At 41.4% G+C, this 19,992-nt stretch overlaps 1 protein-coding gene across 4 annotated transcripts in view; it reads left to right on the top strand.

Annotated features, from left to right (window-relative positions):
* The window catches only part of sbno2b (strawberry notch homolog 2b), a 62,806-nt gene that overhangs the window by 21,010 nt on the left and 21,804 nt on the right, over nt 1–19,992 (top strand). For 2 of the 4 annotated variants that reach the window (XM_083970854.1, XM_083970853.1), the window contains exon 4: nt 3,214–3,337. In XM_083970854.1, coding sequence (XP_083826980.1) covers nt 3,214–3,337 — 124 coding nt within the window. Of the gene's footprint in view, nt 1–2,368; nt 2,521–3,213; nt 3,338–9,976; nt 10,313–19,992 lie in introns of those variants that run through there. The other 2 variants (XM_083970856.1, XM_083970855.1) reach the window with 2 other exon arrangements.

Below are 19,992 nucleotides of genomic sequence, written 5' to 3'. Positions count from 1 at the left end.
TTTTGATGCCCCTTTTTGAACAGTGAGAAATCCAAAGCATTTGATAAGCATCAAAACTCAAACCAGAACAGAATATGGATCTTTCATCACTGATTCTCTTAAAAACTGTTATCCTGGCCAGCTGCATTGTTTCCCCTTCTCTCTGTCCCCACATTATCTCTGTCTCTGCTTTCCGTATCAAATAAATCGCAAAATACTCCAAAAAGCAAAAACCTGATCAGAATCAGATGCTGTAAAAGATGCTATGTGTTGCATAAGCCGGGGAGTGACTCGCACATTTTTTTAACTGGCAAAGCCACTGACATTGTCACCAGGTCTTGTCTGTCTTTGTTCCTGCAGGAATCCTGCAAAGTACATAGAAGCAGTATTCCTATACGGTGATTTAGGATTTGAGCTTTGTTTTCCAAACTATTACAAATTCACCACTGCATCATAAAACGTTTTTGATTAGGTACTTCACTTGACACTTCAAGTCTGTAATCATAGTCATATATTTTGTGATTATAATCATCATCCCAGCCAGATGTCAGATGATAACCTGGTGTTGTTATAAGCTGATGGATGCCAAATGTCCAAAAACAACACTGATACATGGCCAATATGCCTGTAGCCTCAAATAAAAGGTTGTCCAAGCATAACAATGTTCATGTGATGATCTACACCCAACTACTGACTGTGTAGTTTGGGCAGGATACATGTACACAAACAGGAAGGCAATCACCTTCTTTGGCCAAGAGCTGCTAACCAGCTTTGTGCTTTTGGAAAACAGCTGATGCTGTCCTGCCAAGACCGCCGCTGCTGTAATAATATCACTGTCATATCACTGTTGACTAAAAGGCCAGAAAGGGGATTTCCAGTGTGGATGACTGTTACCATTCAGTGCTATGGTCTTTCTGAGAACTAAGCGATTATTTACCAGTATGAGCTCATGACCTTTTTTCTAGTTTATAATCATCACTTATGAATATGGTTCATAATTACACTGTTGCCACAGCTGCAGGTGCAGCCCGTTGAGCTCTCATTACATTACTGATGTAAAAAACCCATTTTTTGTCTTTTCACGAGTAACAACAAAAATATATATTAAAAAATATATAAATATGTAACCTACAAGACGCTGTGTATGTTTTGCAAATATTAACCTTCACACCTGTTTTGTTGTCTATAATTTTACTCCAGTCATGACTGAGTAATTACACCTAACTGTAAAAGCTTGGTTAACTTAAGATGAATGTTAACTTTGACATTACAGTCAGCAAAATGGAAACTTTTAGATTTTGGAGGATCATTACATCCCTAGTGATTATGATTTTAAAGGTCCCATATTATGCTGTTTTTCAACTATTTCACATGGTTCTAAGTTGTCCAACCATATAGTATTCCTAGTGTATTGTCCCCAAATCAATCTGCAGCTCTACATCTCAGTAATCTAAAAGTGGCTCTCCAGAGCTCTCCTGAGAACGAGCCATTTCTGTGTCTGCACCTTGAAATGCAAATAAGATGTGTAAACCACGTCCACTCCACACCTGTCATGGAGAGAGGGTGTGGTTTTCACTACAGGTACATGTGCCAGTGTTGACATTGGGACAGGGGGTTCCGGAAAAGTGTCAGCTGGCGGAGCTCACGTTTTTCCAGACTGGCCCAGGGGGAGTATAAGGAAGTACCGGGAGGTGGAGTCACTTGAGTTCAGCGCATCCTGACGTCAAGTCTGCCAGCACTTCCAATTCGCCCGTTTGGAGACACGTTCTCAAAAAAGTGTAGAAATCAATTAAGGGAGTGAACAGACTTTTTTCACCTCCAGGCGTCATAGAAAGGCCACGGGAACACATAGGACCACTACAAAACCTGTAGAAAGTGGATTTTGCATAATATGGGCCCTTTAAGAGTTAACATAACTTGTTAGACCAACATTGTGGGAAACAAGCATACCGGCATTAGTTACCAGCAGTTGCCACCAAAAGTTTGCAACTTTTTCTCTTTAACAAAAATGTTTTCATCAGTGATAATTAGAGGATACATGTAATAAAAGCCCAGAATATTTGAGCGTGGAAATCATTAAATAGGGAATTTTGCCACATGTTTTTAAAAAAAATCACAGGAACCATGTTTTCATTGTCTGGCTTCTATACACATTGGCTTAGCGCTGCCCTTTCCCTTAGTGTGTTTTGAACTTAAATCAAATCAGTCTCACTGATCTCTGGCCCGTGCTTGAGGACACAGAGCCAAATCCTGTGAATAGCTTTGGCCAAGCTCATTCCCTCTGAGCCTGAGCTCTGGCATATAATTGGATGAGAGGAACATGGGACGGTACAGTTACAGTTCCACCTTGACAAAGCTTTACTTTTGCTTTCATTTTGTGTTCAGTATAGTGGGTTGATGCATTATGATGCTTGTACTCAGGAAGAAACTGAAAATGACTTTAGTTCGAGGTCCGTAGAGCCGCTTCTGATAAAGACGTCACACCGGGCTGAAGGATAATGGTCGGTTTGTACGAAAGGTGGACATTGGATATTCACGCAGGTCAGAGCAGCATGTTGTCAGCCTCTATCTCTTGACTTTCCGAAGACATTTCTCTCTTACCCATCTCTGTCTTTTATCTCTTTGTCTCTCTCTCTCTCTCTCTCTCTCTCTTTCTTTTATTTTATTTTTAAACCTGTACCTCTTTCTGCCATGTTTGATCTATGAATATGTGTTTTCGTAATCCTTCTTTTATATTTGAGAGATATACAATGTTTTCAGCTTTTCATTCTTTGGTACTTTGATCTAGAAAGGTACAAGACAAGAGCACATGGTTTCACTCCACCGGTATCGGCTCATGCCATAACTAAATGCGTAGTGTTGTCAACAAACAAAACTAAAGTATTTTCATCTGTTAAGTTTGTGTTATGTGTTGCAATTGCTCAAACAGAATGAATTAAAAGGCATTCTAAAATTAGATCACCTTATTTTCCCTCTATACCAAAACTGGAATCGCTGTCTAGTACTGTTTTGACCACTTGGCCACCTGGTCACATGACATGCTGTTTGGTACCACTTTCATTTCTCTACTCAAGTGGCTTTTGCGCAATAATAGAGGGCTGTGTTTGTACTGTATGTGGCAGGTACAAGGTGTAAATTTGTACGAGGGTGAGAAAACAGCATGTGTCGGTTTGATCCAAATAAGTAGAAGACAGTTCAAAGACACTAAAACTCTTCCCTCTCTCTCCCCTCCAGGCAATACCACTTGAACAGCAGCACTACCACCACCACTCCGGATGTGCACATGGAGATGTACTCGGGATTCTCTGACGTAGACTTTGCCAGCCTCAACCTCCCTAGAAATGGAGATTTCCCCCAGGTTGGTTTTCGTATTTTCTAGTGTATGTGCTAGTGTGTTTCTGTTTGTGTTCAAACCTACACACACACACACATGCACTCACTGCCTTAAAGAGCCAGTATGTAAACACACATACCTACTCAGACACAATTTGCTGTGGCTCACACCCAGTGCTTTCATCTGGTCTTCTGTGTGTATTCAACTCAGCTTAATTTACCATAGAGCAGCCTGATTAAAGCCTAGTGTTGTCTAGACGACTGCAGCAATACCTGCCCCATTCCTGTCAAGGCATGTCATTAATAAGACTCTGCAATTTAACACAGCAATTCCTCTACCCATACACACACGGCATCTTAAGAAATCAGTGTGATTTTCAGTCATGCTCTGAATGACACCACCACAAGATTTAGTTATGTTTCAGGAACATTATGATGTAAGAATGTTCTTGAAAAGTGTTTTTAAGCTTTTGGGAATGATTTGATCCTTTTACCAGAGAAGCCATTGTCAGGGTAAGGAGCATTCATTTAAAGATGGTAAATGCTCAAACGTGGACAGTGAAATAAAGGTGCAGCCTTTTGCTCACACTTATGTTTACCCCACCATCCCAGATGGTTACTATCCGTCATTTGCATTTTCTATTTCTGTGCACTTTTGTGCCCATCCAGCCAAGTCCTTATGGTTAGCATTGTATGAAAAGGAGCCAATTGTAATGACACAGACCAGTGAGTTTCTAATCTGAAGCCTATTTGGGCTGAGCTGATGAGTGCCATTATGGAACTATATTAAAACACAATATGCTATGATGATGAGTTTTAAAGAAGGGCAGTCATGGGTTACCAAGCGAACTGGCAGTATCTCTCTCGTGATTAGCCTGTCAGACAGTAGAGGAGGCGGGTTTCTCTTGGTTTACCATAAGGCCTCAGCGATATATAACAAGAAAAGTGGTGAGATGTGACAGCACTCGAAAGGGAAAGTGCGCTTCTTACTTTGAATGATGTGTTCTCCACAGCTTTTCACTGTGTGATGCCTTTTTCTTATTACATCACTTTAAACTGATGTTGACCTGGATTTCATGTTCCCACAAATTCAAAAAGTGTAAAGTTTATTTTGTGGCAAAAGAGCAGGGGTTTAAAGTAAACACATTAATAGTAGTTTTGACAGAGAGGTCTGTGGATTATCCAAAGTAAGTAACCTAGATATTCGCCTCTGGAAATACAAAGTTCCTGTTTAGTTTTAAGGGCTTTGAGGACTACAAATAATATTCCATTTGTCTCAAAACCACTTATTCACATAGCTGGATAACGAAACCTATTAAACGGAATAAGCATGAGCAGGCATTCACATTAATAGTTTTCATGTTGTTTTGTTTTATTTTATATGTAATGCAGCATCCACACAGCTGGAATGCAGTATAAATAAACTCTACATGGCATCAATTCTCATGGAAAAGTATAAAGGTCAAATACAAAGGTTCAACAACCTACTTAAACAGAACATTCTGTAAGTGAGTCAGTTTCACGTTAAAGGACTTTTCTTCGGCAGCTGTTGAGCAGTAGCTCGAGTTTTTTTAATTTCTTGCAGCCTGAGAGTTTGATAAAAGCTCACGGTTACATTTCACAGCTAATTCAATTTGATGTTAAGCAAGATATTGCCAGATGAAATTATGTCCTTACAGGTGCACATTATGTGGCTGGCAGAAGAACTCTTCCAGGATTAGTAGTTTCTCTATAGGACTATTTACTAACTTTCCCATCAAGAGTCACTTCAGTTAAAAATGATAGGGCAGCCACAAGTGGCATTAGTTATTGCAAGTTTTTGATGCCTGAATGTACCACTTCATTAAATTATTCCTGTATCTCTCTCAGCACATCCCATAGTTAACAGTCCGACGGGGAAGCAGAGAAGTGCTAAGACACAAACATGACACAGAAGCGTTTCACTTCATGTTTGTGTCCAGGTGTGTGGTTCTGTGAAAATTCTGAAAAATGTTCAGTTTTTAGTTTGGGGGGAGGGGTTGGTTGGGGATTTCATGAACAAACTACACAGGATGGTTTTATACACAAGAAAGTGATGTTATCGCCGCGTGTGTATTTGCACTGGCATGGATTCTGTGATTCACGTGGGGTTTCCCTAGTTTTCCATCCGCCTGTGTAAGCCCATCTGCCCATAGGCCTTTTCCCATACAGGGGTTCCTGATTATGCGGATCACATGTTGGCTTGAATCATCCGTGCACAGATTTCGAAAAATATGATGTGACAGCTGTCATTTACTGTATGTGGTTGGGTTAAATCTGGCTCCTTCATGACTGGTGTATTCACAAGCAGCAAGTTTGGTTTCCTGGCACTGGAGATGTGGAATGTGATGGTTCCTGAAGAGTGTGTGCGTGTGTGCGTGTGTTTGAGAGAGAGAGAGAGCGAGATGTGTTGTGCTTGTGTTGTGCTTTCTCAGCTGTTCTTTCTCGTTTTGGACACTCCCTGCCATGTGAGGCATGCAGAGAAAATGTAACTCACGGGGTCATCATGACTAATCTACCACCTCAGACTCAGCACCCTTTTTCACCCTCCATTTTTCCCCCCTCCTTCACCATCACATTTGCCATGTGATGGTGGCTGTTTTTTCCTCAATATGTCCACAGTCAGAACGCAGGATTTCTTGTTTTCTTTGCACCACTGAAACACGAGCATTCAGAGACACGTTTACACAATGGTAGACATTTTGATGTGATTTTCCTTTTTTTTTTTTTTTTTACTTTGAGGTTGATTGTCAGGTGACTGCCATGTTTACCTCAGCTAGTTCCCTGTTTCAGTTAGAGCTATAGAGTCATTTTGGTTTGTATGGCTTTCCGCATTGTGTTTTAGTTTGTTTATGCAGTTGAGCGGAGCTCTGCTGGAATATCCTCATATTGTAAGGAAACATGCTGTGGCAGCATGTGGACAGGATGTCTATCTCTAGATTGCTTGTAACCTGAAAACAAGAGCCAAATGTTTGTTTGTATTAGATGTAATAGACTTTGCTTTGTGACTCGATATCCCTTAGATTATCAGTCAATTACAATTTATCATTAGCTAACAACTGAAATGGAATACATGAGCACTGCACAATGATGTGAATGAAGAAGATGCCTCATTTTTTAATGAAGTTTAGGCAATAACACTGGGCTTTAATGGCACCAGAAAATGTCCCAATTACATTATAATAGAAATTTCCAACAATTTTATTTTCCTTACAAGGTGTCAAGTCTCTGATAACAGTAATAAAGTAATTCATTCATATTTACAAATTACTGAAGTGACACAAATTTATCCAGATGTTTTTATTGGATGCATTTTTATTTATTTTCTATTTGTAGACATTTCTACTTCAGAGATTCAGTGAATCTAGACAGTGGCTTTATGAAATTACTTACAGCTTACTGTAATTTATCATTTGATATATCAGAATCAAATTGCTCAGTCAGTCCTTTCCAGGAAACATCCCTGGAGATAACAGTTACACATTAAACCCTTCTTGGCAAACTATAAAGGCCCCATAAAATAAAGCATTATCAAAACGCTCAGCTTGGGCACAATAAAAAAAAACATGACAAACAATGGACGCTTTGACAAAACAAAACTAAGGCTGCAACATATTTTCTGATCTTCATTAAGTATGTGCTAGAACTGATGTCAGGTTGTGGCTTCCATTATGTCGCTGGACTGTTCACAAACCAGCAGAGGTTAACATGGACATAATGCAACCATCAAAAGAAAACACAGCAAGAAACATGATAGCACGTTGCTTCAAAAGTAATTTTAAAACTGTGGTTGTGAGAAGTGCACACTTCTGTCACACTGTCACACGTGCACGTCTCTGTCATTTGTGGATCTATAGGATGTGAAGCTTTCTGCAGGGTGTCAAAATGAAAACAAGACTTACTGGAAGGGGAAAAAAAACTCATTCACTAACCACACTGGCTAACCTCAAAGAGAAAACAGCACTCTGCAGAACATGCATTAATTCACCTACTGTATTCTCTAGGTATGTACACACACTGTACATACAGATGTATGCACTCTAAGGTATGCTCAGGCATATTTACACTCTTACTCTCGTGCTGCACACCCACTCTGTCTCTGAGCAGTTTCTCTCACTTTTACACACATGCTCTTTCGTGCACACTGACTGCACTTCTAGGAAGAGTTCATGTGCATCAAGTCTGATTTGGAGCTTTGTTCAGTCTTGTTTTTCTTTTTTCTTTTGCAAAATCAAAATCATTTCATTTATAAATACTATATCATACTGAAAAATCCCCAGCAGTGCTTAGCTCCTTCAGCTCCTTCTCAATGATTTTGTGGGACAAAATCCCTGAGCACCTATGAGGGCAAGAAAAACCTACATGTAACCCTTTTAGTGTCAAAAATTTTAAGATCCACTAATTCTGAATCTATGCAGTCTCTATCTATGCAGCTGATCCATCATCACACTTACTCACTCCCTTACTGTGTGCAAATGAACATAGTTCTTTAAGTAATAATAATAATAAATAATAAGACTTTATTAAGGACACAATCAGAGGTCCATAATAATAATAATTATAATAACAATAATAATTGTCCTCACAATCCCATGGTCTCTGAACAGACAAAATGTATTGTGCAGAATTTCGAGGAAGTCGCTTAAAAGTATGCATGCACAATGGAGCCAGACAGTTGATATAATTTGAATAAATAATTCGATATACTCTGAAGCTATTTGAAGAAGAATTTAAAGAGAGAAACCGAAAGGTGCTCTGCCTCAGGGGTTCATTTTACTGGCATAGAAGGTTATCTTGTTTTTCTTGACTTATTGCTTGCCTCAACTATGCCATGATATAAATCAGTTGGTGTTTCTAAGTTACTTCCTTGTAAGAGACACTCTCACACAGTCACTTGGATGGCCTACTTTAGGAGGAAGTTAAAGGTTAATTTGAGGAGTTAATAGGTGCTATGTTTTCCTTGTTTGCTCCACCCGATCTGATCTAGTTTTAATTTAGCTCTGGATGGCTCAACCTCTGTCTGTCCTACATTTTGTAAGAAGTGTGTATTTATTTAATAAAACAGAAGTTTCTCTATATTGCAGAGCATTTCCTGCAGCATGGCACAGGCACCCGAGCGACCCGAGTAAGCTAATCCTAGCACGTCCAGCTGAAGTTGTGTTGGAATCAGAAATCAATAATGCCTGAAATCACAATCGGAATTGGCAATGAATTCAGAATGACTAAAATCTACACAAACTGTGTTGGTCTGTGACCTTAGTTAGCCACATTACACATTACACACTGTCAACAGGTTTATGGAAAACAACTGACAAAGACTGAGTGTTGTTTGTACATTAATTGCGATTGTGTGTGAGTGAAGTCATGATGAGTGGATGTGTCTTTCTTTAGGCTGTGATGCAAAGAGGTGTGTATGTTTGAGAGTTTGTCCGTTGCACAAAAGCTCATTAATGATTCAACTCCCCCTAGTGACCCACGCACACACATTATTCAGAGGATTCCCACTCGTATGATGACACCATGGACAGGCGCCACAGCGTCTCTGACAGTCTGACTCTCCGTCAGTCCGGCAGAGATGGACATTACAGTACCTCACGATGCCGGCTTGATATCATTATTCCTGGAAGCTGGGTGTGCAAATGGACCCCTCCATCTATTCCACCCACTGGAGAAATAAATTGCATTATTCTTGTTTTTAAATACAACAAATTTCCTCATTTGTGGCTAGTAAATATTATTCTTTTTTTCTTTTCGAAAAGCTGATGGTTAAAACATGGTCTTTGATGACCATCTTGGATTTGTTGGAATAACCTATTTGCCATCAGATTCCCAGAATCCCTTTTTTTTTTTTTTTTTTTTACCATCATATCTGTGGTTCCAGTAAGCAGGAATGCCCATCTGCGATATTTATTTGTGATTGCGCACAGATAGAAGTACTGGCTGATGCTTAAAAGACTCTCTGAATAGGCACATTTGCAACCTGTTAAAACACTTCTCTAACCACTTCAGCTGTCCTGTTATTCTCAGCTGTCTGTAATGTTTTTAGCACAGCCTCTATTGGAGGAGCATGTGAAGACTCTCCGAGATGAATAAACAGGGGGATGTTTTGACAGGCTATCTGACAACTCGAATCTGCCGAGATCAGTGGAAGCAGCTCACCCCGCAAATAATCTAAAGACAACTTCTTTTGGTTGCTTCTTATCAGCCTTTGCACCCCTGAGCTTGTAGATCATTCCATTAATTGCTAATCATTACAAGAATAGCAGACTTGAAATTGAGCCTGTGCAGAAGAAATAGGAAGACAAAGAGCAGAGTATGACATGAGACAAGCAGCCAGCCACGGAGTCAATCTCTAAATATAATGATCATTAAATAGTGGCCCAAGCCCATTAAACACAGCAGTGAGCAGCTGGGTGTGAGGAGCGGCCAGGTCCAGAGCACAAAACTGTTTACACTACAAATGCGGTTGAGTTACACCATGTACAGTAAAATGGGCCCGACTGCCAGTAACTCTAGTCACTTACCAACAAAAGCATCATTTCCTGAAAGCTCCTCCCCTCCTCCCTCCCTCCTCTCCCCACCTCTCCCCTCCCCTCCCCTCCTCTGCTCTCTCACTCACTCTCCAACCACCTTTTTTGAGCGGTGAGGAACTAGTCCTCAAACACTATGACTAAGCCCTCTATGCAAATGCCTGACTGTCCTAGCGAAGCAGGAAGCATGTTTTAGACTTGCCCTTGTCTCTGTTTGGGAGAGCAACAGAGTTTGTATGTGTGAGCTCATTGCCCAGAGCGTACCTGCGGCAGAGGCAGATGTGTGTGTTGAGGAACTGGGAAAGGGCTAGTGAGAGTCCAAGGTGAAGCAGGAGTTTATGTGTGTGTGTATTTTAATCCCCCCCCCTCCCCATAGTGCAGCGTTTGGACCCATGTCTCTCATGCAGTTCTGGACTAAGTTTTATTCACAGCTGGGACGACCACTTCCCAAGGTTTGTTTGCTTCTTTTTGACATTTATTACGTCGATTCAAGTGTTGTGTTGTTGGGGTTTTAAGTAATTTTATATCGAAAAGTATTTTTATTTGTGACGTCATGGGCAGTAGTTGAAGAGGAATTGTAACAAATGGAAAGAATTTTTATTGTCCCCTATAAGAACGGAATAAGAACTGTATTTCTTACCTACGGCCGTGCTTTTAACTTGTTATTTCCTTGAATGAATTTTGAAAACATCTCTGTATCAAGGGAGGCCTGTGATATTTCTTCTCTTTGTATTTTTCTGATTTTGGCCTACAGTGGAACTGTGTCAAAATTTACATTTACAAGAAGTTCTCTGATTAGTTTCTTTCTTGGTGTCATTGGTTAATATCTGGTTACAACACTAATCTTTCCTTCTCTTAACTGAAAGAGAGAAATGTCATTTAAGGTAATGCAGGCTGTGGTTTTAGACTCAGTATAGAGAGTAAACCTGCCAGACCTGTGAATTAATGTGCTGGGAACGCTATTGTGCCGGTCAGTCAGCCGGTGCACCATTGAGACTTTCTTTCCCAGCCACAAACTATGACAAATGATTGTCTGCCTCATTCCTTGCTGTCTTCCAGTAAGTGCTCGAACCTGATATCTTGTCAGGCTAAATAGCACTCTTGTCTGTGTTGGGTGGCTATTAAATATGCCCATTGTTGCATTTCATTGTGAATAGAACAGCATTGGGTGTTTATTTATTTATTTGTCATTCATTAGACTACACAGTGTCGGTGGAAACTCATCATCATTCTAATGACTCTATTAGACTTCATCGAACCCATTTTCACAGGGTTTCTGATTAAGCTGATGTGCTCATCTCACCATGTTGGCATTCTTCACCATAAGTAATGTGAGAAATCACAGGATAAGTGTTTATACCGTCAAGCTGTGTTTTTCTAATTAAATTGAAAAAACATAAGAGATGATGACTTGTGATTTTTGTTAATCATTACACTGTATCAGCTGCTCAGTGCCAGTGAAATAGATTGTTATTGGGCGATTAACTTTGGCTGCAAATGATCCTGTTGCCTGGGCTCTTTTTCCTCTGTTAGTTTTTCTCAGTCAAGCTGCTGGCTGACTGCTCGTGCCTCTGTGCATAACATCAGTAGTTACATCTAAACATTAGTATCATGTAACATTGTGTTCTTAACCATCTTATGTCACAAAGTATGTTTTACAGCCTTGAAGGATACGTTTCAAGTCTGCCCTAACGTAATGGACAGGTGCTCATGTGAATACTTCGTGAGGTTTTGCTTGTCGTGCTCAGTCTTCCTGTATGTACATTTTAGAGATCTGTTCTTGATGCATTTCTGGTGTAAAAGTGTTTGGGGTGAACAAAATATATTCTCCTTGTTCCATGCAACATTTATGTCCGGAGTTTGGACAGTCAAAATTTGACACATGTTTAGTGAAAGCTGCAGTCCTTTTTTAGTGCATCATACCAGACACTGGTTTAACAGACAGGAGAAATGGTGAACCTTGTTGTTTAAAGACCACTGACATGTTCCCTGGCTGCCTTTCGATGGGCACATGTTGTCAGTTTCCTGGTATTGCATTAAACCTCAAGCATGACCTCGGCGTGCAGCTTACGGGAAGTGAATAAACTGTGATGGTTAGGATGAGCTAGTGCATGAGGGGGGTTGATGATGAGTGGTGCAGAGAATGGGTGAGCAAGAAGCTAGAGGATGGGTGCAGGTTTCCTACGCTGCAAAGCCAAGGATGGATGCAAGATGCGATGCATTGCGATGTGATGCATTGCGATGCGATCTTGACCAATATCTAACCGTGTATACAATGATTTTTTTTGTGTGTATTTATTTTTATTGCTTTTTTAACAGAAAAATAGATACAAATTAACAAGAGATGGTGGTGCTAAACAGAACAGTACAGATTTTTTGACAGAGTTTCTTCTTACATGAGACAAACAGGACATATAGTATGTATAAAATAAAATAAATGGCACAACAGCAGAATAGCACTAATTCAGTTATTAGACATTAAGTCGAGAAAAGGTTGCCACCAGACTTTAAAAAATATTTCCTCTTTGGCAGATATAATGTACCTGATTTTCTCCAAGTGTAATACATTTCCCAGTTCTCTCAACCACATTTCAAATGTAGGAGCACTTTCAGATTTTGTAGGAGCACTTTCAGATTTGTGTATACAATGATTAAACCTGTCTAAGAGCTTGGCAGGTATCGCATATCGGTGCCAACTGAATTGCAACCTTTGAAAAACTACAGGATGACGCAAGCTGAAAAGACAACAGTGATTTTACAGGTTAATTGTTCGGCTTAAAAATTCACTATTACTAAGATGCAGGATATGTGGCAAATCCTTTTGGCCTGTCAGAGACTGAAAACAACCCATGCAGTTGGATGACTGTCAGGTGTTATGGATCACTTGGTTTTACTGTTAACAAACGATTTCTGCTCATTTGCCTGAAAAAGATTCCACCTTTCTTTTAAACAGTTTTTTTTAAGTATATTTTTTGGCTTTTTGCCTTTATTTGACAGCACACAGTAGAGATAGACAGGAAAGGGGGAGGCAGAGAGAGGGGGAATGACATGCAGGAAAGGGCTGCCCGACGCAGGATTTGAACCGGGGCCGCCTGCGGTGAGGACTGTAGCCTCAACACATGGGGCGGCCGCTTTACCCACTGCGCCATGCACCGCCCCAGATTCCACCTTTCTTATACGCCGTTTGCATTCATGTTTTATTGTCACTATTATATAAAATTCTAAGTATGGCCTGGTCATTATTTTTCTTTTTTCTTTTCTTTTTTTTGGGCTTTTTATGCCTTTTTATTAGGTAGAACAGCTGAGAGAGACAGGAAATGGGGAGGCAGAGAGAGGGGGAATGACATACAGGAAAGAGCTGCCCGATGCGGGATTCGAACTGGGGCCGCCTGCAGCGAGGACTGAGGCCTCTATACACGGGGCACCCGCTTAACTTCCTGCACCACTTGACACCCCGTCATTATTTTTCAAGTTAAAGCAGAAGTAAGCGATCCGGTCGTTTTGGCTAACTTCTTGTCAGCCGATGGAGTTAGCAGTCCCCACCCTCGTCATGGATCTGTTGGTCCTCGTCCCTACGTCACCACATTCACATGCATCCCTTGGCTGCACACACGGAGAGGACCGTCCCTTTATGCCGTTCTCTCTCCTCATTGGATAAAGGTTGTAGGATACAAGGAAAGTTTTCTCCTCGGCTTACAGCAGAGCAGAGTGACTGACAGACCCGTGTCTCAGACCAAACACTCTATATAAGTGATTGCTGTCAGAAGACATAACTATTTAAGACTTATATTAACACAAATATTCCGCTTACTTCTGCTTTAAATAAGGTATCTCCAGCCAGAATTAATTACGTTTTTTTTTTATTATTATTTGAAAAGTAAAATACATTGTTAAATTGTCCGTACAAAATCATAGCAGTAGCTGCTTTTCATTTACGATGTAAGCCCTCTTTCACTACAAACGGTGTACAACCCACAGTGTACAAAATTATCAAAGAGCAGAATTCATACTACAGTCTCAAATAAAGGAGATAGAGGTAGATTTATTGCCGAGCTGCAGCTCAGTGCGAAGCAGAGTCATCTCAGGTCCGGGGTTCAAATCTGCTGGCCAGCTGGAGCTGTTTTCTTCTCCTTGTGTCTGCATGCAGCTGTGTGAATTGCTCCAGTTTCTTTCCCTTTCCAAAGCCATACATGTTACATGGCACGTAGATTTGCCTGTAGTTATACATGTGTCTGTGTTTGTCCTGTAATGAACTAGTGGCCTGTGTTCAGTGTGTGTGTGTGCATGCCGAAGATGTCCTATTATTTTATTAAATTAAATTAAATTAAATGAACAAAAAAGTTGTCATGTTGTCACGTCTGGATCTTGTGTCCTGGACTGGTCACTGTGGCCATGGTAACAGAGTAAATCCCCTCGCCCCTTACCAGTGGATTACTGACTAAGAACTAAATCAGAAACTTGTGGGAAAGCAGCCCACCGTGTGATAGTAAGTCCACTGACCACAGGTGTGTGGAAGTGTGGTTAAAGTGACGTCAACTTACTGCAGATGAGAAACTTTGAATACGCAGTTTGTATTTTTGATTTCATACGGCTCACAAATCTCCATGTCGTCAAGTGTCTGCCACATGGCGCAAGTGAAAATAAGATTTAGTAAAAACACTGCCTTATGTCAGAGCTTTTTAAGGATCATATAATTTTAAATGAGTACAGAGAGAGATGGTTGTATTCTTTTCAATTATGACGAGCGGACACAGTCACATTGTTTCACTCAACATTTAATAAAGTTTTCTGCTCTCCAAGCCATGTTGACACTGTTACTAATGACAGCGTTTACCCATTTTGCAAGTCTTGTGTGGTATGCTGTGTTGAAATTTCTGCATAACTGAGACGTCATCTTGCGTCAACACTCCCCTCACATCCACTTTTCTCAACACGAAGATGCTGGCTCACGCATGCAATTAGTTTGTCACACTAACACAGATACGTCCCCACAATTACTGTTACTGTGAGTCATTTTTTTTGTGTTCCTTATGTTTTTTTAAATGTCACAAATCTGTCTGAAGCCTATCACGGTTTGCTGAAAGCAAATCAGCTCTGTTTTCTTCTCTCTCAAGATGCAGGTTTAAACTGTCGAGCAGCGCCTCTGTGTATGCCAACTCATCCTTAAGGCACCCGGTGGTGGGTGACTTCCTCTTGGCACCACCCCATGTACACAGCACATGAAATTTCCCTTGTTACTCCGGTTTCTCTCAGCCTTTTAGATTTTTTTTCCACTTGTCCTGTTATACACATTTCACTCTGCTTGTTCCTCTTTGCTGAAGAAAGAATATGAATTTGCCAGGTAGATTTATTTGCCGGCTTATTAAAAGTCGTAAGCCCAGTGTAAGCTTCGGCCTCTTCCACACACACACACACACACACACACACATGTCATTCAGCTGCTTGCTGGGACACTCGACATGGCATTCCTTTATTTCTCAGAACATCCGAAAACACTGGAAAATTCCAGGAGGCTTGTAAGCAGCACGCTGTCCCTGGCTTGTTTAACTCAGACTTGGCACCGCATGAAGGCCCGCCTGTCAGGAGGTTGTTGGACGGGGTTATACCGCTTTGATTGGCTCAGGATAGTTGGTCTGGGATCGGCTAGACTTGGCTGTCTGTGGGGTAGACGAGGATGACTCAATAATTTTCTTTTTTGACTTTACAGCTGTAAATCCAATGAAATGATCATTCTTCATTGTGCCCAGTTACAAATTTAATTTCATCCTGGTTGTCAGGCGAAGTCAATCTGTGTTTTAGGAACAAACAAATAAAAAAAATGTGAGTATAAGATGTAACTGCCAGAGGCCTTTTAGCATTAGTGTTGGTTAGGGTCCCAGGAAACAGCTCTCTCAAACAGAGACTTTTACTTTTCCAGTCTGTTGTAGATATATATTTTGAAACTTTTTTTGTCTTTATTGTGACAGACGTAGCAAGACAGAAACAGGAAATTAATGGTGCGTGCTCTGCCAGGTGAAGCACTGGTGCAGGCTTTTCTGTGACAGACTAAATGCTTGAATGTAGTTGTAGCTTGAAGGTTGTCAGACTTGAGTGTTTTATAAACCAAAACAAGATCTGAAACTTCCCATGTGTGCTCAACTGCTCATACACAAACACGTTGGCTTTTTTGACAGAGGGGGCTCCCCGATCAAAGCTCTCTTACAATTCAAACAGATTTATGTTTACGACAGCTCATACTGTCCACAAAGCACTTGTTGTGCTCTGTTCCGCACCATGAAAAATCAATTTAATATTGAAATCAAAGTAAGTCTTAAATAGCAAGTTAATCAAAGAGCTGGTTTGCCAAAAAAAAAAAAAAAAAAAAGCCAGTGCCTGCTTCAAGTCTGTGAGAAGGTCAAGAAAAGAGAAAAGCTCAGAGCTGTGCTATTAAAGTCACAGCCCAGCAGATATGTGAGGGATGTACGACATGCAGACAGCTTGGCATAACGTAATCCAGACAGAAAGAGAGACACCAGTGGTGGCTTTTCAGTTCCTGGCCCCAGACCCACCCCATGAAAGAACACACACACACACACACACACACACACACATGGGGGCCATCAATCAGGTTCTGTATGGACAAGGTCAACAGCTGACCTAAGAGGGGAGAGCCTGGGGTGGGGCTTATTCCAATCAGCTGATCGTAGGAGTTGGGGGGTGCGGGGTGGGTGATTTAATAACCTTCTGTTCCACCGTCCCACCCACAGACACCCAGCACAGATACTGACACACAAGACGCTCCCCCTGCACCTTCTTCACTCACAGCTTGTGCTAAGTTACACTGCTGTTTTACGCCCCCTTCATTATAAACAAGAGCCATGGCATTTTATTGGCCTTATATAGCTCACGTATTTGTAGTTGTGAATTGACTCAACCCCCTCCTCACACGCCCCCCGCCCCCGCTACTATTGTTTCATTATTACTATTGAAAGATATTTAGACTAATAAGAGATGGAGACAGTGATAATGATTGCAGAGGGTTCAGTGGTAAAGTAGTAGACCACAGCTCTTCCTGAATTATTTGTAAAAATGACAGTAGTATTTTCCACAGTGTGCAGAAGTAATCTGAAATATACCGTACGTGCGTGAATTTTCCACATAATTTAGCACGCAATAGTGTTTGCAACATGATCCCTTTGTTGTCCTTGTTTAACTGCGCAGCAGGTGATTATATCTCCTGAAAAGACGTCAAACAACATACAGATTGATATCAGTGAAAAGTTAAGTGTTGGGTCAAATAGATCGTCTTCCTGCTGCAGAGTTCTGTGGGAAAACGAAAACTAGGATAAACACACAACGTGTGGCTGAAGGGGCAGAGAGAGGGGTGGGAAACAAGGGGGATAGAGTTTAAAATACGGGGAAGAGAAGAAGCAGATGACAGAAACATACGGGTGAGATGGTGAGGTCATTTGAGGTGTGTGTTTGTGTGTACATGTGGGTGGGTGGGTGGGGTAAGTGGGAGGCCTGGGTGACTTCCTGGCCTTGGAAAAGCAGCCAAGCTGGCAGTGAGTGGGAGGGGAAAGTCCTGCGCCTGGCCTGCCTGCCTGCCTGGGGCCTCAGTCTGGCCTTGCAGTGCGGCAGGTTAGTGAGTTTAACAGGATGTGGCTAGGACTATACAAAAGTGAACACCTGAAGTTTGCTTTTTGATAGCATGGGGACATTTTACTTTCTGATATGTAGCAGGGACATGAACTGGATGCAGGGAAAGTATTTTCTCTCACGGGTTAGTTCAAGACATTGTCCACTCTCCTGTTCAAGTTGGGAAGTGAGTTAGGAATCATGTCACCAGCAACAAACGTGTCGACACACTGTTCGTCATGTGCATCTTGCCAAGGAAAATGTGTGTGAACGGAGCAGCTGACAGTATATGTATGGCAGGGGGAATGTGGCTGGCCATAACTTCAGTGGAGGTAGCACTGGTGAGGATTACAAGACAGAGGATTTGACCACAGGAGTTACAAGGGAAAAACAAAACAACTAACAAACAAGTGAAAAAAAACAAAACCTGTTCTTAGTTTGATTACAGAGGCTATGATTGTAACATAATGCGGCTTATCAGGAAATACAAGCCACATCCACATCCCCTGAGCTCATTATTTTAACAACATGTTCTTAAGAAGGGCTCCTATCTGATCAACCTTACTGCGACGCAGTTATCATGGAGGACATTTCTGACCAGAAACTTTATTTTTCCTTTCCAACAGCTTTGGCAACATTGACAGATAAAGAGAAGTACACAGGCAGATGGAAATTATTGTTTAGAAAATGAAGTAAAATATAGGGCTGCTAGACGTCCTTGTATGGTAGCGCCTGAGTTTATCACAGGGCTGTGTCGTAGTCAGTGTCATCATAATGGTTATATCAGAAATGGCTGGTCCTCTCTCCTTCAAAGTAGTAACACAGAGAAATATTTGTTTACCTATTTGTGTTTGTCGATGATCTCTCCTGATAAAAGAATCTCTGGGACTTTTTTTTAAGGAGGCGGTGGGGGTATCGAGTAACATGTTTCAAATTACTCATCACACTGTAAATACATCAAGTTGTTGGTGGGTGGTTTATATGTAGAAGTCTATTTTTCCAGGTCTGATTCTTAGAGCTGCTAACCACAGTCTTCAACCATCAAGCCACCCTGCAGCTCTGTGGGCTTTCTTAAGAGCTGGAGGAACTTGTTGCAGCCACTTTTTTCACTTCTGTTTGCCTCCACTAATCATATAACTGTCATAACCAGATAACTGTCATCATCCAGACTCTCAAATGCAGTTTGCTGTGTCTGAAGATACACAATGTGACATGACGTTTTGTGCATACGTGTGGTTTTTGTCATAGCAAGTCCATTTGATTTTTCCATGTTAATTGACTAGAGATGATGGGTGGTTGCCAGTATTTGTCTGTGGTTTCAGAGAGAGAGAGAGAGAGAGAGAGAGAGAGGGGCAGGATTACAAGTTTCACAGTTTTGTGGCAGTGTGCTGTGGAAGGAGCCAGATTAGCATCAGAGCAGTTGGAATTCAAGCCTTATCTCTCCTCGGCAGGGCCCAGTCTGGAGAGCGGTAGATGAACCAGCCCTGGGTAATGCTGCTGCCGGGGGACAAACACTGCTGCCTCGGTTACGCTCCGCTTAACAACTCGATTAGCTCGGTGCTGAAACTCGGCCACGTCTGGGTTAGCATCAGCCCAGACGTGGCCGAGTTGTCTGTGATTTCTTCTTGCATCAGGACTGTTGGTCCTCGTCAGTAACAACACTGCACCAGCACCTGCCCTGTAAAATGGATTTACATGATGTGGACGGCCTGGAAGTCACATTGTAATGTAACGTGGAGCAATGACCCCCAGGTCTAAATACAAATCACATATTTGCAGAGCAAATTGATTTAGGACAAGTTTCAGCTTCAGCTTGAATTAATCCATTGTGATGCAGCACACTGGAGTCATTAAGGTTTTACGGGTTTCATAACAGCTAACCATTCTTACAAGGAAAGTTGTTATGACAGCTCTTTAATTGTAACCCAACTTACTCTGTGCTTTCATATCAAACCTGTTTAAGTAGTTTTTTTTTTCTTTTTCTTTTTTTTATACCAAATATTGGGTCTCTGTTTAAAACTAACCATCATTCCCAACTGATCTTGCTCATCCAATATTGGTGCTTCACACTGCTGTTTTCCATAGTAAAACACACGTGTTGGGGCTTTTCCACAACTCTGTGGAATGAGGACTCTGGTGACACAGCGTCCCTTTTCCAAGCCTTGTTTACTCATCTCTCTATAGTCAGGAGCACCAAGAAAGGAGGGAACAGGGGTGAGACAGGGGCGGAGGATGAGATGGAAAGACACACAACTTGACAGGATAAACAAAACAAAAATGGTGAGGGGGGGGGGGTTATGTGTTTAGGAGTGGTAGTAGATACTACATCCCTCTGTCATTTGAGAAAAAGGCATTTGTTCCATTCAGCTGTCTGCAGGGTAGATCATCTTTGTTATGCTGCTTTCAGCGCTCATGCCTGATCTTGCCATCAGGAAGCACAAGCGCACACACACATGAACACACAGGGAGAAAAGGAAAAGAAAAAGGTAGGGTGAAAGAGTTGACGAGCTACCAG

Source organism: Trachurus trachurus, assembly GCF_905171665.1.
Source record: "Trachurus trachurus genome assembly, chromosome: 4".
Taxonomy (NCBI): domain Eukaryota; kingdom Metazoa; phylum Chordata; class Actinopteri; order Carangiformes; family Carangidae; genus Trachurus; species Trachurus trachurus.
The sequence above is the reverse complement of the archived record's forward strand: the minus strand, read 5'-3'. Positions and strand labels throughout refer to the sequence as shown.